The sequence below is a fragment of the Perca fluviatilis genome, chromosome 20 (assembly GCF_010015445.1).
Source record: "Perca fluviatilis chromosome 20, GENO_Pfluv_1.0, whole genome shotgun sequence".
In the NCBI taxonomy this organism is placed as follows: Eukaryota; Metazoa; Chordata; class Actinopteri; order Perciformes; family Percidae; genus Perca; species Perca fluviatilis.
The window spans coordinates 22681266-22698793 of record NC_053131.1 but is presented as its reverse complement, the minus strand read 5'-3'; the positions used below and the strand labels follow the sequence as shown (position 1 = coordinate 22698793).

Below are 17528 nucleotides of genomic sequence, written 5' to 3'. Positions count from 1 at the left end.
AAATGACAACATACATAAAATAAATTTCATAATAGTTCAAAAGTTTATAATAATAGAACAAAAGACAATAAAAATATAAAAAGTAAAAACAATTTTTTTATAAAAAAAAATAATATACCTATAATCCCATGGAAAGAAAGAGAAATTAATAAACAATCCGATTATGGATATTATAAAACTCTAATATTGCTACTTTAGCATTTTAAAACGTAAAAGCAAAAACGTAGAAGTAATATTTTTATATATATATATATATATATATATATATATATATATGTATATATATATATATACAGTATATATATACAGTATATATATGAGTTATAGATTTACTGTGGCTACCAAACATATGTTGACATACACAGAAAAAGAAAATAGTGTCAGTTAGGCAATAGTGCTAATGTACTTTATAATTCACAGAGTGTGTGTATGTGGGGAGGGCGACGGTATTTAACTAGCATGCTTTGAGCAGTGGATAAGTGAGGAGGGGAAAGAGCAAGTGCTTTAGAGAGGGAGGGAGAGAGAATATGTGCAGGAGGGTGGGAGGGTTGGAGAGAGAGAAATAGGGGGGGAGAGGACAAGCGGATGGGTGCTGTGAAATCCGTCAACAGGGGAGCTCTGCATTTGTTAGACGTCTTGGCTGCTTGCCCAACTTGGCTCATTGTAATCGAGGCATGATCGTCGACTCCAGGCAGCCCTCTCTGCTGCCTCGCGCCTGGACCAAGCCCAGCTCTCACCGCTGACATGGAAAGACCTGTGAGTGCCTTCTCTCTCCTTTCCCTCTCCCTTCTCAACCCACACTCTCCAGCTTCTCTCTCTCTCTCTCTCTCTCTCTCTCTCTCTCTCTGGTGTTAGGTTCCCCCTCTTCCTCTTCTGCTCTGTCGCAGATTTAGCTGTGGCTACATGCAGCGTTTTAGTTATGTCTCTGGCTCTTTCTCTCCCCTGTTGTATCTCCCGTAGGTGGCAGGAACGCTGGGTGGGGAGGAAGCCTTGGTAGCTTTTTCTCTGCAGGGCCCCCACCACCCCTCCCCTTCGCCTGCCTGTCCAGGCATGGGTGCTGTCCGCTGGCAGACCCACAACATCTCTGTGTGTTTTGTGGTGGTTTGTGTATGGGTGCACGTTAGTCTAGCTGCTGCACAATCACAGAACTGGCCGGCCGAACCCAGAGGGGTACCGTCCCCACACAGTGTCCCCCGCTTTGGTTTGTGGAGGCCGGTGTTTACTTCAGTCTCCGCCATTGGCCTCGCTGAGATTCAGATTCGGCTCTCCCTTGTGACTATTCTTGGTGGTATGTCCTCATGCTCTGTTTTGTTTGGATACCCTGACAACTAGAAGCTGTGAGGTGACCACTTTCAAGCCGGCTACTTCTCTGAGTGAGTCCCAACTTTTCTAATGCTCACTATGTCTTTGCGGGTTTGACAATGCACAACTGCATTCAGGATGTGTAGTTTTTGTTATTTTACTAAGTCTGTGCTGACACCTTATGTATAGTGACATCTCATTGGCAGCTATTCTTTGCAGGCGTAACAGTGGCTGCGATGGAAAAAGCACTAAAGAATGTCTTGCAGTCCCCATGTGATGGTCTTTATGCGCTCACTAGCCGTGAGTCATCATTCTGTGATTCTTGTAATATCACATAGAAGCAGCCTTGACTTTATTGTCGTCACTAGGGCAACAGGGGATGATTGACCCACTTTTGCACATCTACTTTCTGTCTCTGTAAAGAAGGTCTGACCCCTCCGAATAATGCCTACAGAGTGTGGAGAATGGAATACTTCAAAATTAATTATGTGTTTCACAGTTAAAACAAGCAGCAGTGGCAACTTTTCTATTGTTACTCCTCCTCAGCTGTGAACAGTCAGTGATGCCAGCATTGATTCAAAGTGGGAAACTTGTTTCAGTCAAGAGTTTATTTTCTAACAATGAGTGTTGCTCTTTTAATATTATCAGAGAGCTTTCGTTTGTGTGCTGAATAAAACTTTGTGATAATACGAAGAGAAATGCATCCCCCAGGAGGGAGACGGAGGGATGAAAACGGCAACAAACTCATAACTCTGATCTTATCTTTTCTAGTCAATCCCAGAGAATTATTACTAAAACTTACTTTTTGGTGTCTTCTTCAAGTGAACCGTTTGCTTGAAAATAGAATTTTAGCCTGGAGCATGTTTCTTTGAAACAATATGTTGCCTTTTATATGAGGTAGGAGCTGCCTTGTGACCATTCCTCGTGCTGGCATTTTATGTACTGGTGTACCAGTTTAAAGGAATAGTTCAACAAAGGTTATTCCCTTATTGCCAAGAGTTAGATGAGAAGATTGATACCACTCTCATGTCTGTATGTTAAATATGAAGCTACAGTCAGCAGCAGGTTAGCTTATCTTAGCACAAAGACTGGAGACGGGGAGTAACAGCTAACCTAGCTCCGTCCAAAGGCAACACAATCCACCTACTAGCACCTTTTAAGATCACAAATCTCAATCTTTTTTTATTTACAGTTTTTTCCAACTGCTTACACACAAAATCTTTTCATGTCACACGATTTTTGAAACCTCTCACTCAAAGTGCAAAACTACACAGCAAATCTCCAAAACCATAAGCTATTTCTCAGCCTTTCACTCAGTTTTCAATTGCATAAAACACTTTTTTCAAAACATTAAACACAATTCTCTACCTAAGACACAAAAATCTAACAAGAAGTGACTTGCTATCCATTTCTAAACACAACCAATCAAAATGCTACACTTATTTACCAGGGCACACACACACACTCCTCACATGTGCAAACACATTATGTCATAACTGAACACTAACCAATCATTGCTTTAGTATAGGCCTATACAGAGGCCAAAGGTCAGATTACCTGTTTGGAACAATGGATGCCAACAATAGACAGAGAGCAAGAGGAGGAGGAGGGAGAGACAGGGGATAACAACGAGGAGGAGGAGGAAGGAAGAAGAGTAAGAAGGAGAGCCATTTCTGATGAGATCAGGGAGAGAAGCCCATCTTGAGTAGCTTTACAGTGGCGTCCATACTGCATGCAACTATCTAATGACTATTTCAGCATTACAAATCAATCAGACTTTGTTGTGCACAAAGTGCATACAATTCTGTCCCCCCCCCCCCACACACAAGCACGCACAAACACTCACAACACACACACACACACACAAAACACACACACACACACACACACACACACACACACACACACACACACACACACACACACACACAACACAACACACACACACACACACACACATATTCTTTATTCTAAAAATGATACCTTTGGTTTACATATGTTTATACTTTTTTTTTTGTTTCATGCTACTGTATACAACACTGGGCTACTCTTACAGCGCAATGTTTTGCGGACCGTAATGTTTTGCCCAATACTTATAATATTTTCTGTTTTACTGTAACATTACATTGTTTTTACAGTGCACTTTTCAACCACTTTCAGCAGACTACTTTCTCTCTAGAACATTGTAGATATAAGCCTATGAAAGACAAAAGAGCTTTAGATTTAGAACAACAGTGTGTACATGGTATATCCAAAAATTTACTATTATGAAAAAAGTGTTTGCCATTTGATGCAAATGCTTCATTTTGAGATGTGTTTATGGTATTTTGAATGCAGTGTTTCATTTTGAAGGAGATGTGAGGCATTTTGCATTTTGTGTGTGCAGTTTTGGGAATTGTGTGTAGAGTTTTGAAAAAAGGAGACATAGTTTTGAAAACGTGTGTAAGCAGTTGGAAAAAACTGTAATTCTTACAAAAAACTCATTGTAAAAATGACAAGTTGTCTGCTGCTGCTGCCTGTCAACTCTACAGTGACGACAAGGCTTCAGAAAGTTACATATGTATGCTAAACCACATGCTGCAGGAGGAGCTCCTTATTCAGTCTTCTGAGAAAGGAACCACACTTTCCCCACTCACACATGCAGAAAGACTACGCAGACCAGATTGGAGAGGGAACATTAAAGGGAACGTTAATGTTGTTGCAGGCTAAAGGACATGAGCTCTCTATGTTGGACATGGTTGATGCCTCCCCATTATCATTCTGTAATATTATCATAATCTTGCCTCATCTGAATATCTGTGCACATTTACTCAACTCAGCAGCTCTCTTGCACATATTTGCAGTTGGTGCAGCAAGTTAAAGAGAGATTTTCATGAAAGGAAGTGTTAACAAGCACCTAGTTGCTGTTCTATGAGACATATAGATTTTCAGTATGGGGCCTCTTATCGTGTGAAGAGGCATGTCCTGCTGACCGCATTGGGATGTTTAGTATGCTCCACATATGCATTCTCCCTCTGTAACCGAGCTTCGTAATGAATGCTCCATCTGTGGTGGTTGTGAGGGTGTGTTAGTGTTGTGTGTTATCACATTGAAAACCCTCGGAATGCTGGCAAGGCATGCAATATGTGGTCAGATTTGTAATCATTGTTTTATTATTCTTTAATCAGACTTTAAAGGCAAATGTCTTGCACAGCTGCTTGTGTTTAGGCACTATTTAACATTTGAGAACCTTGGCTTCTTTTATTAAATGAAAACACATTTTGTAGAAAAAAGTAAGTTTTTCTCAAAGTAAGGTAAAATGAAAAGTATTTTTTTTCCACACCTGTACCCTAGACTCAAATATCATAGTACACCTAATTTTTAAATTTGAGTGTATCTTTTAATTGTATTAAGGGTTTGATGTGTCTCTTCCCAGACCTCCAGTGACATGATGCCCAAGAGGGATAATGAAAGGGACCTGGAGCTGGACAAGAAGATCGAGGCTCTCCGCAGGAAGAATGAAGCTCTAATGAAGAGGCACAAGGTAAGGACAAGTGCTCGCAGGCACAGAGGCTTCTGTGGAGTCCCAACATTTCTCTGGTCATCATCATCATCATCATCATCAGGTGTAGATATGCAAGTCTGCGGCATGTGTGTTTTCTGTGAAAGCCTGATGCTCTTTCAGGCTTCCTGATTAGTCTGTTGTTATCATTGGGTTGCATTTAGGAGGTGGAGGAGGACAGGAAAAGGGCAGAAGAGGAAGGAATGGCGCTGCAGAGCCGCAAGGGCAAAGCTGAGGATCTTACCATCACAATCTGCAAGTCTACCAGTGTGAGTTTTTTCAATATGAAATGACAGACTTAAGAACTGTAAAAATACTTGACAAACTAATGCCTGTCAGCAACACATTGTTGCACATTTCAGTTACAATTCTTTCCGAGGAAAAGATGCTACAAACTATATGAATATCTTTGGGTGGGAACAGGACAGTCGCGTAGTGGTGACGAAGCCATTCAGCAGTGGTTCACCAGCTGGGAAAGGACAGCAGGATTCCGGGCCCGATATGGAGGGAGAAGGCCCTCCACATAGTTCTGGCCAAGGCCACAGGAAGCAGCTAATGGTCACCATGGCTGGCAAAAAGGTAAATACACTGCATAGCCAATTTCCAAATATAGGAGACCCCAAAACCCCTGTAGTTTTACTGCAATAAATGAAAGAATAACAAAAAAGCAATTCCTCATTTACTGTAAATCAATAAGTACTGTGACGACGGCTAGGGTCGTCACATTACACCAAGCTGAAAGCAATGTAATAAGCATTCAACCGACAGGTTTTTAGGAAGAGACCAAGTACGATAGCAGGAGCACTTAAAAAGTTGGATATGCAGTGTAGACTTTATGATGCATATGCAAAGGTGTGCCCTCCTAGCTAAGATGGGACAGGCAACGTTCAGATTACTATATACAATATCTGCTACTCAGCAGGTGCTTAACATCATTTTCCAGAAGGTTTACTTAATATTTTTATGGTTTTTAATTAACAGTGCATTCTTTGGTGCTTGAATTGGGCTAATACTCAAAGCATGTTGAGATTTCTGTCTAACTGAGTACCCTTACTTAGGTAACATCTACACTACTACGTTTTGGATTAAAAAATTAATATCTTTTGCTGCGCTTACGCCTCACGCCTACAATACTCTGGTGTTTCCAACTACATTTGGAAACAACGATGCATGTCAGTCAGTTATATTGGTTAGATAGGTTTACATACCTTTGAAACAGTTCCACCTTGTCGTCGGTCCAAGCTAATAAGTCCTTGGTCTTACTTTTCGCCATTGTTGTTCTTTCTTCAAAGTATTTTCTGTATTTTCAACTTATACATCCATGATTTTCAACTGCAGAGTAACCTCAGACAATCTGCTTCCTGTTTACAGGTACAGTGTACAGTGCCCAGTGTATGCAAGTGGTCATGTTATATGCATTCTAAGATGCTTTAATGGAAAATAGTTCTATTACTGGAGATAATATTCCCGTGTGGATTGTCTCAAAAATGCTGCTTAAAAATGAAAACGTAGTAGTATGTAGAGTAAGAGTAGATGTAGCCTTAGTCAGTACCACAACTGAATGAATCTACAGTATAACTCATGGGTTACATGCTGCCAGTCCAACAGGCCGCCACTCCAACATGCTTCTATTCAGACATGCCGCTATTCTGACATGCTGCTATTCCGACATGCTGATATTCCCTAACCCTAACCCCTAACCCTAACTCTAATGGAAACAAAAATTGTCGGAGTGGTGAGACGTTTGAAAACAATGGAAGTGCCGCCACTCCGACAATTAGACGTCAATGTCGGAGTGGGGGTATGGCGGAATGGATGGCGGAACCCTTACTCATGGTGTAGTTAACAAAATAGGCTAATATGCCTGTTTCCTACTCAACCAAGCTGTGAAAGTAGTCCATGAGACTGAGTCTAGAAGCTTTGTGAGCCACAACAGTGCTTTGAGCTAATAACATCGGCAAGATAACATACTCACAATATAAATGCTAAAATACTGCTGTTTGTCAAGTAATAATTACCATGTTAAACATCTTAGTTTAGCGTGTTAGCATGCTAACATTAGCTAATAAACAGTAAACACAAATAAATGAGGCTGAGGGGAATATCATTAGTTTTGCAGGTAAGTGGTCACATACCAAAGTATTGGGTATCACCAAAGTCATTGGGATACATTCTCTGGGCACCGTTGATATTTGTACCTCATTTAATGGCAATGCATCCAGTAGTTGTTGAGATATTTCATTCTGGTGGACTGAAGTGTGGTGAGCTGACCGGCAGACTGACATAGCTATACAAAGAGACACGCCACTAGCATGGCTAAAAATGTGCCACTGTTTGAGGTACAACATGTAATCAAGGGGGTAAGCCTTTTCAGAACTTGAACCTCCTATGGCGCCATTTTGATGCTACCAAACGCTCACCCACTGTTAGCACTCCATTGACTGCCATTCATTTTGACGTCACTTTGACAGTGAATAACTTTACATCTGAAGCGTTTAAATAGCGTTAGCATAGTAGAGGAATTACCGTACAGTACAGGAGAAGCTCGCAGGCAGTTTCAAATTACATTAGCTGTTTAAGTTGTTTATAATAATTAGCCTGTGCCTATGTTATCCCCTTACATATACCTACACTCTCCATCTCTGCAAGATTGGGAATGATTGAGATTTCTCTTGGCACAGCTACCAGAAGACTTACAACTTTCAGACGCAGTAACGCTCAGCGCTCACCGGAAAAATGCTTCTAATATCCTTCACTGGTCTCCGTCCAGAACAACGGGATCTGTTTGTCCAGTTTATATAATGTCTATGCATGTAATCTTGTTCAATCAGAGAGCTGCTGGGTTAAAGTTTAGGTTTGTGCTAACGCTATCAAAACCCTCTGTCTATGAATGTGTCTGTACAGAGGCAGGGGTAAATGTTTTTTGCACATGGATGATTGTTATTTATTGCATATTAGTAATGTAAACCCTCAAATGAATCATTCTTGTGCACATTTTGGACATGATAAGGACCGGCACATGCACATGGCTACAGTTATGATACCCTAATATGAATAACTGTCTCTCCAGGGTAAGAGGGTGGTGAGTGAGAGGCCAGAGAAGAGGCCAGGCCCTGCGGACATCAAGAGCCCTACAGATGACAGACGGGTGAGGCGTGCGGAGTCAGTGGGGAGGGGCAAGCAGCCACTTCACATGACCAAGAGAGACACAGCACCACAGGTCTGAATCAGACACTCTGAACACTCCAGTGATCCTCGCTTGAGCATTTACAACCCGGCATGCATCCTCCAGTCCGTTTCCACTCTCTCCTCCCCCTTTGTTCATTCTCTCGTTCTGCACCGACATGTTTTACATAGATGTCAGACATGTCGGCTGGCCACACCCCTCCAGTGATGGAGCACAATGGTTTGTAGACAGGAGATGGACTGGGGCTATGACTGACTGGTGTGGGATTAACGGAGGGGGGCTACTGTAGAGCTGTTTGTTAAGTAGATGCACTGTAGAACTACATCTTTAACCTTCAAAAGACCTGAATGACTGCTTCTACTTTTTTTGTGTAATCCCACTCAGGTCTGATGGTTATTTATCTTCCTTTCTCCCTGTAAGCAGCTTTTGTTGTATTTTTAGCAAAATAAAAATCCCTCAACCTCTGGGTGTAGATGCCTTCAGGCATATGGAACAGGCTGTGAAGTTCATAGTGTCCCTCTAGGGCCATTAAAATAGATTGATGCTTTAATAGTTCTTGTCCTAACAAAAGGCCTTGTTACCAATATTATGAGATCGGAGATGGCATGTTTAACATCAAATAGCTTCCCCATACTGTAGGTCTCAGATTCCATGTTTAATGCGGATAGGCAGAGACACATGTGCACATGCACCCCCGGCTAGGCTGTGAAATGCCACATTGACCTAAAGCCCCCTGGGTATGCAGAAACTCTAGAAACAGCTGCTCTGACACACACACACACAAGCTGCTCAATCAATGAGTTAATGCACAGCACAGACAGCTGATCCTCACCACTGTAAACACAGACACAGTCTGGTTGCGGGAGGGGTCTAACGACACAACGCCAGTGGAGGCTCTTGCTAAATATGTATATATACATCTGCCTCTGATTGGCTGATACACTAAGCGCTCACTGGCCCATCTGAGTTAATGTGCACTAAATCTATTGGCTGAACACACTGTTCTCTTTGCCTTTATTTCTGGCCCACAGGGTCTGTTCGACTTTATTTATCACATGGACTGAATCAGCACTTGAACAGTAGCCAGCGCTCCAGTGCACCAGTCATCTGTGAATCCCAGAGACCTGGTTTCCAAGTGGTCACTGTTTACAAAACCAGTATCATTTACTGTGGTTAATGAGAGCTGCAGGGAAAAAACACTGCATAAAGGTGTTGATGGGAGGAAAAAATGTCATGACTCTATCTGCAAGTGTTTAGAAATGAGAGATATTTGTATGGAAAAGATCCATGATGAGCTGCACATTTACATATGGTTTTGCCCTGCCTCTGACATAGTTTTCGAATGTGTGGGACACACTGGAAATAAATAATTACTAAAAAAAGGGGCGGGGGGAAAGAAGGGGAGAGACTTCTGGCAGCCTCCATTTATCCTCTCTGGAACCTTAAGTGGTCTGCTCTCCTTTGGCATGATTGTTTCCCCATTCCCACCATCCTGAAAGGACCGATTTGATCTAATTAACATTCGACTGCCTTCTCACTCTGAAAAGGTTCATTATGCTGCCAAAGAGACGGGCCTGGCGAGGTGCCAGGGAAGGGTCAGAGAGGGAGAGGAAGAAGGAGTGAGAAGAGAAACAAGATAGTCAGGGGTCTTTTGTGTTTCTGTGTAAGCCAGGCTACATTTGGGTGTGGGTAGAAGAATGTGCACGAGTGTGTATATGGGCGTCGTTGTCTGTAGGTGCACCAGAGCACTCTGTCCAGCATTTATTGTCATTTCCCCCCTCGGCTGTTCATACAAGTGTTGCTGCTAATGGCAACATGACTTATCCACTGTGTTCACCAGAACACATCTTTGGGGTCAGAAATACACTTTACACACAATTCTCTGCCTGTAATAAGATGAGTTTAATTTTCCAAACCAATGAAATGCGACCAGCTGCATACTCTGCACTCTTCTCTGATGACCTCATTGCAGAGTGGACATTTAATACTGAGCCACAAGGACCAAATTACGCTGTAGCACCATTAGTCCACTTAGGGGCAGTGTAGGCCTCTTAGTAATCCTTCTCAATAGATGTGCTCTCGCTTGATGTGCTTTCCCTGTTTATGGTGGCAATAATGTGACTCTTTACAACCATGTTTAATTGGCTGGCAACAGTTTGCTGTGTCACGCTTATTGTTGCTATGCTCATCTTCCTTTTTTGTTGTCTCTCCTCTGTGACAGGATGAGGTTAAACAAGGGCAGAAGCACGCTGAGGAGCATCACAGGCTTTCAGAGCAATGCCAGGTACCATAATGCCTCGGTTGATATAAACATACACTACATATTAACGTGCATATTGTCATTATCTCTAATATGTTCAGGTTGTATCTCCAGCTCCCAGTGATCACCTGATTTACTGAGATGAAAAAAAAAGTGAAATACAAGGTTTCCATATGACATCACCACTATGTGAGCACACACAAACACAGAGAAATGCAATATGCACCTCTACCCTCCTCATTACAAACACTCACATGCAGACAGGCACAACACGTTGCCATGCACGTATCCCCCTCTTCTCTAGCGCTAGTGTCCCCATGTGCCTCCTGCTGGCTTGCATGTTAACATTGCTGGAGTAGCTCAGAGCTGTCTCACAGATCAGGCGTGCGACAAACAGGCTAACTCGGGAGTCCAAGAGGGCGGGCTTCAAAGGCTCGCCGAATACGCTGCATGACAAGTGATGCTGTTCATGCCTCTCTGCCTCTCTGTACCTTGCCTGCTTTGCAGCCCGAGCCGAGTGAGTGCTCAAGGAAATACCATGCTGAGTTGTTTTTTTAGGTGTTGTGTAGGGGGTAAAGGTCAGACAGCCCTTGGCTTTGTTAGCTGCTTTGTTTAACAAATGTACTGGAAACCTGGCATTTTCAGGCCTAAACCAGTGCCGCTTTGGAGGATGAGAGAAAGCAGTTCAGCAGTTGAGAATAAGAACATGATCATTTGTATTGACCATGTACCAAGCTATCTAAATTCCTGCTCTCTCTCAGCACTGGCAAGACTCACTTTGTAACGTCTTGCCTTGGCTCCTGACAACCTCCCCTGCGAGGCCTCACAGAGGCAAGAAATTAAAAAGGGCTAATTAGCAGGGCAGCTTGGGTGTTCGCAGGAGATTGCCTGTTGGAACATGCGAAAAGCGCCCTCCCTTGTGGCCCCTGACGTCCTCCAGGGGTCAGAGGAGAGGAAGGGGTGGGGGGATGGAAAACAGAGGGATGAGCACAGATGCCATGTTCTCCAACAACTGTACATAGGAAGGCAACATGTTTACTTGGCTGTGATTAGTCCACACCTGAAGGGAAAACATCACCCATCATGGTTACTGGCACTGTGCTATTTCTCTCTCTGTCATAATATGCACATTGTTTTCCATTTTACTCACACAATTGTATATTTTCTCTAAACAGCATCATCTCCCTCCTGCTGTATATAAAAAAAACACTGATGAGCACTTTCTCTCAGAGATCACTTGTCTTTAACATGGTTTCCCTCGGAGCACAGCAGTGTTTATAGTCCTCAGGTCCGCTCCAGGGCTTTGTGACAAGAGCACACAGCCTCTGTCCCCTTTGATGTGTTAAAGAGCCTGCATCAGATCTCTCTTTAGTATTAGCAAGCAGTCCTTTCTGCTCTCATCACAGTAATCAATAAACAGGTTAAAAGGGGAATGGCGGAAGGGGACCTAATTGCATTTACTGTACACTGCACTTTTCCTGGAATATTGTCTCCAAAGATTGGATGGTGTTGCCTTGCAGTCATCACGGTAGAAAAAACAAGAAGCTTTTTGTACTCAAATGGAAGCTGACTGGAGCCAACACAAATAGTCCATCATTAGTATTTACAGTGGTGCAGTGATTGGCATTCACAGTAAAGTAAGATGCATGAAAATACTAGAAATATCGTTGTTTGTTTCCTTTTGAACCCTACTGATGTGTTTATTGCTCTGTTGTTGTTTAATTATTTGTTTAGACATGATAAGCTGTTCTTATTTATGACCACCCATGCTTAATGTGAGGCTATTGTTGAGCTTCACTGCTGATTATTGTGTAGAGTGATGCTTCAGATGTATTATTACGTGGCACTCAGGTAGTGGTGCAGGTGTTTAATTTGTCATGTTTGAATGCCAGTTCTTCATCACTGATGAGTGGACAGTAACATGATATGCATGTACATTAAGAGGGCTACTTGTTTTCATGCATTAAAATACCATAAACTGTTTTGTGTCTGCTCAGGAGCCTGAGAGCCTGCAGGGCAGCACAGACCTCAACATCCCCACGTCAAAAGAGGAGCAGGAGGAGTATGTGCGGTGGAAGAAAGAGCGCGAGCAGATTGACAAGGAAAGAGTGGCACGCCACAAAAACGCCAAGGGTCAGTGGAGGCGGGCATGGGACATGGACAAAACTGAGAACATGTAAGACTTCTTAGCACTCAGCCTTCTCATGGCACTTAGTTTTCTTGCAGCTGGGTGATATTTCGTTGGCTCCCCCTTTTTTTGATATTGGAGAATTCAATTCCAGAAAATGTTGACTGAACATTTGAATCTTCTGCACCAATGCACAGCTTCACATTCACACTCATCTTCCCAATGGCCGCTTGGTGGTTAAAGGAGAGTAGAGTGTTATTTGAACAGTTAGGAATTGGAAATCTACTTCTCTAACCACTAGTCTTCAATCCCCTTAGTTATACAGTACACTTTATTATAAAATAAAATATAAGAAAATAAGTCGTCATTCTTTTACTTTAACCTTCTAATTTAAATAAAAAATATATATATGCTGCACTTTTTCCAACTTTCTTTAACCTTACATCATATAATTTAATAATGCTGGCATAGTGCTAATAATCCCCCTTCAGGTTTTTTGTTTTTTTCTATCAATGCCACTCTAATGTCTGTCAGCCGGCTATCTTAGCTCAGCCGCTGCAGGATAAAGACTGGAAACTGCTAGCATGGCTCTGTCCAAAGGTAAACAATATGCCTACCAGCATCTGTAAAGATCACAAGTTGTATATATATTATACATTCAGATTTTTTAATCTGTACACAAACAAACGGAATTTAAAAATTACAATTTGTGGTTTTATTTTCATGTTGTTTCTAGGCCACAAATTTAAATTTTTTTGTGCATTGTCTTTCAGATTTAACATGTGAGATAGCATCAGAGGTGCTACTAGATTCATGTTTTTTTCTTTTCTTGTTACCGTCGTAAAGAGGCAGGCTAGCTAATTGCCCTGCTTCCAGCCTTTATGCTAAACTAGACTGTAATAATATAGTACCTTCCTTTTGAATATGGTCTGCTAATTAACCAGATATTAGCTAATCCCCATGCCTAGCTAGCAGTTATTTTAATAATCAAAAATGTGCTTCTCTCTTCTTTTACTTCTGAAGTTAGTGAAAAGCTCCATTTATTTGTAAATAACAAAAAACTAACCTTGAACAACATCCTGTTTCTTTCTAGTTAGATGATTCAGTGGAAGAATCCATTCGATGAGGTGCTTGGACTACATGTCCCCCGTTAGCATAACTTATTGTGTATTCTCACATTGTAAAGACTCAGCATCCCAAACTGACTGGAGGAAAGAACCCATTCATTTTAAGTGTTTGTTAGATTTCAAACTAACCAGGCTGTGGTACAAAGAGTTGCAGAGTAAATGAATGTGCTGTTTAAAGAAGTATCAAAATGTAAAGAGACAAGGGAGGAGCAGCTATTTTTAGGTGAAGATAAGGGATGGAATTCCTTGCCTTATTTGGTGAGGCTTAAACAACAAGGCCCTCGAGTAAGAATAGAAGAGGAAATGTGTTTTTGATTCAACAATGTAGATGGCTTCCTTGGATGTAAAATGCAATTGGTGTGACTCATGGAGCAAAACCTCTCAGTGATTCTGCAGAATCTCAATTTATATAATATATGTACAATAATGATACTTGAATGTCAGAAGAGCCTGTTGATGGGGTGGAGATGGGCTGTTATGTCACCTGACCAAAAAGTGATTAACTATTTTGAGACATGACCAAGACACTGCCTACATTGGTTTTTGTTTCTGTCTTAACTGAACCTTCGCTTTTAGGTTTTCAGACAAATCCCTCCCTGAAAGAGACTGGGGCCCTTCCAGCAGAGGTGAGACATTGCATTGTCACACAGTCCAAAGTGAGAAAATTAGGAATAAGACCTTTCACATCACAATATGATGACCACATGATGTGTTTCATTATCTTGGTCGTTTTTTCCTTGTTATTTAATTAAAAAAATTTCAATTCCAGGTGGACGAAATGCTCGTAGAGGACAGTCCAGGGCAGGTGCGGTAGTTTGTCTGATGTCTCAGTGAAACTGCATTTGGAGAGCATCTCGCAGCTATAGTTTGATTTTTGGTTGTTATATTGAAACAGGATATGGGTGTGGGATTTATTTCACGTGGGGTTTATTGAACTGGGTAAACTGGGGGGATATCTGCTAGGAAGAAAAAGGCAGATAATGTTGGTCTTTGTTTTTTTTCTGATTTTTAAAGAAATGTAAGCCCACACAGCGAGGAAACAATTAAAGATGTACTGTCTCAACAGAAATGAGAAATGTTTTTTTATGTAATGTGTAATTTAACTGTGACTTAAACTTTCTGTATTTTCTATCCTAGGTCACGAGAAGCGAGCAAAAGACAAGGGAGCCAAAAACGTGCTTGTGATGAGCAGTAAAGCAAAAGGCATCGATCGTCTGACTGGGAGAGCCAGGAGGTCAGTCACATCTAAAAAATAGCGCCACGCACACAACAGTGTGATGTTAAAGTTGATTCAACCAATGGGATATCTCTCACCACAACCAAACAAACTATGACTAATGAAATATATGAAACGAATGTGGGAAGGCACTTTGTTGTTTTCTTGCACTGTGCCCTAATGTACAAATTCCCCTGGATGTCATGAGGCTTGATTTAGAAGTTGTGGCAGCTGACATAATAACCCAGAAGGCCTCATTGGTGTCTCACTGCATTCATTTTTTTCTCCTCCAGCTTTCCTCTGATGTAAAACAAGCTACTGTGCTGGGTAGTGAGGAGACTTCCAGGGTGTGTTGTTACACAAGCATTGCCCATAATGTCAAAAGGCCATTTTAGTGTGAAAGTGTAATGTGCCAGATGATTTCCTCTCTAGTAATGGAAGTAGGTAAGGGTCAGAAGAAGGGTCAAGTGTGTCCGGCCAACAGGCCACTACAACAGTTGAGACCAAAGCTAACTAGAGCTAACTTAGCTACAGCTTTCTATCTCCACTTTTCTCTTCCTTTACTTTTGCTTACTTGACTATGCAATGTTAAATTAATATTTTGATATTTTTGGAAATGCACTTATTCACTTTCTTGCCGAGAGTTAGATGAGAAGATTAAGACCACTCTCATATCTGTGCAGTATATATGAAGCTACAACAAGTAGGCGGTTAGCTTAGCTTAGCATAAAGACTGGAAGTAGGGGGAAACAGCTAGCCTGGCTCAGTCCAAAGCTAACAAAATCCACCACATTATACCTCGTTTTATTTAATCACTATTTAGTTATCTCAGAACAGAGCCAAGCTAGCTGTTTTCCCGTTTCCTGTCTTTATGCTAAGCTAAGCTAACTGGCTGCTGGCTATAGCTTCATATTTACCATACAGATGAGATGAGACTGGTATCGATCTTCTCATTTTACTCTCTGCAAGAAAGCAAAATAAACTGTCACTAAATCTTTAGCCTTTGTACAGAGTTTATTGTAAGTTGCATATGGTAATGGAGAAAGAAATAAAAACGCACTCTTTGTAAGTTGTTACAGAGTGGCTTTTAATAAAAGTCCCTTTATTCTTTAGATGGCAGGCAAATGAAGACAGAGAGAACCTACAGGTGAGATATCGAACCTATGTGTGTGTGTAAACATGACTTTGTTCATAAATGTTACTAAGAGGAAAATAATTATTTGTTGTTCTAATCTCATCCTTTAGTCCTCTGACACGACATTAGAGGAATTCTTGGAGGAACTCGATGCCCTCACAGACACTGAGGTAGAAGATCAGAAAGAAGAGGGCTCAAAAATGAAGCTGTCGCTCAATACATCTGAGAAGGTAAGTACATCCACAGCTACCCCGAGAGCGGACGCCCCCACCCAGGAGAAGGATGAGGCCTCGCCCGCTCGGGTTTCGGAGAAGAAGGTACGCTTCTCAGAAGAACTCAACCTGGAGGCTCACACAAGGTACACCACAGGCTCTCAGGACTCTGCCAGCTCAGAATCAATAAGTGCAAGCTCCTTTAAAGCTTCCTCACGTAATAAACAACAACACAAAGTGCAGGAGCCACAGCAGCCTCTTGAAAATGCCAAGCAGAACGATGTTAGTCCTCAGGATCAGGGAGGTGGTCCGTCTGCTCCTTCTGTTGCCCAGCAGCAGGCTTCTGAAACGGATTGTACTAAAAAAGACAACACCCTCTCCACAGCTCGGAGCTCCCCCTCTGTTGAAAAAGCCTGTACCTCTCTGCCGGAGAGCTCTGTCAAGCCTGTAGAGCTTGCCAAGTGCAACATCAGCAACACAAACACAGGTATGCAATAGCTTCAACGGCTCTGACTTTTCTACGTCTGGATGGTATATAACTAAGCTAACGTTGGTTTTCTTTCAAAGAGGAACTAATAGACTCCGGCCTGTCTGTCCTGAGCCTGGAGTCAGGGGAAACACACCCAACACACTCCACCAGCAATGACAAGGTCAGTGTGCGAGACAGGAAGAGGGATGGGAGAATCTATAGATGTGTAAATGGACTGATGGAGGGATGTGCAAATGGATGATGAGTTAAATGGATAAGGAGGAAGAGACAGTCCCTAAATCTGCAGTGCAGCTGTGTGATATCCAATTTCGGTACAGTACATTCCCCAGCTCTGAGGCCTGTTGAAGTGCAGCAGAAATAGTCTCATGAGAGAATGCCTTTATCTCATCTACCACTGAAACAGCTAATATATAACCACCTGCTTGAATCATTGAATTATGGAAAATAAATTAGCTTTAACTAATACTTTTGTGTACATTTCTTTCTTTTTTGCAGGCAAGAGAGCATGGGAAGATTGTTTGACGTTTTCAGGATGTAAATACTGAAACCAAATCACAGCGACACAGAGCCTTGCCTCTTTGTATTTGCATTTTGCTTCAGGTAGCTCATTTGAGATACCCTGTTTATGGCTTATACACAAAACAATGGTTTACTTTTTGCTGTGGCGTGTCCCACCTGTGGAAGTTTTCAAATTGTCAACAAATTTGATGAAGGAATGGTGAACGTCTTTCCTGCTCAAATATTTTTTACATCCAAGCACTTTATGAGTATAAAAGTATGCATACTGACACATTATTCAGCATGTTAGTACGCTGCTTGAGTGCAATATCATTGAATGTTTACATTTGTATGAAAATTTCAAGGTACATATCAGGAGGGCTCTGCAGCGAACAAAAGTTTATGATACTCACACTTCTTGTTCAGCAAGAT

General features: G+C 41.8%; 1 protein-coding gene across 3 annotated transcripts; it reads left to right on the top strand.

Moving 5' to 3' along the window:
- Positions 1–561: 561 nt before the first annotated feature.
- Positions 562–17472, top strand: LOC120549245 (coiled-coil domain-containing protein 9B). 3 transcript variants are annotated; one of them, XM_039785983.1, is made up of 14 exons: positions 745–756; positions 4718–4825; positions 5008–5112; positions 5267–5422; positions 7914–8063; positions 10252–10314; positions 12288–12466; positions 14122–14171; positions 14315–14350; positions 14683–14779; positions 15875–15908; positions 16007–16595; positions 16676–16758; positions 17094–17472. In XM_039785983.1, exons 1-14 carry the CDS (start codon positions 745–747, stop codon positions 17118–17120), a joined length of 1689 nt encoding a protein of 562 aa, XP_039641917.1. In that variant the 3' UTR covers positions 17121–17472. The 3 variants fall into 3 exon arrangements, with proteins under 3 accessions (XP_039641915.1, XP_039641917.1, XP_039641916.1); XM_039785981.1 differs by lacking the exon at positions 17094–17472 and having other exon boundaries at positions 562–756; positions 16676–17063; XM_039785982.1 differs by lacking the exons at positions 745–756; positions 17094–17472 and adding an exon at positions 856–1373 and having other exon boundaries at positions 16676–17063.
- The last annotated feature ends 56 nt before the right edge of the window (positions 17473–17528 follow it).

Excerpts from the sequence above, each read along its gene's own strand:
- LOC120549245 (XM_039785981.1), top strand. Across the intron at positions 4,826-5,007 it reads CTCTAATGAAGAGGCACAAG|GAGGTGGAGGAGGACAGGAA; the intron begins GTAAGGACAAGT and ends GGTTGCATTTAG. Across the intron at positions 12,467-14,121 it reads ATGGACAAAACTGAGAACAT|GTTTTCAGACAAATCCCTCC; the intron begins GTAAGACTTCTT and ends CTTCGCTTTTAG.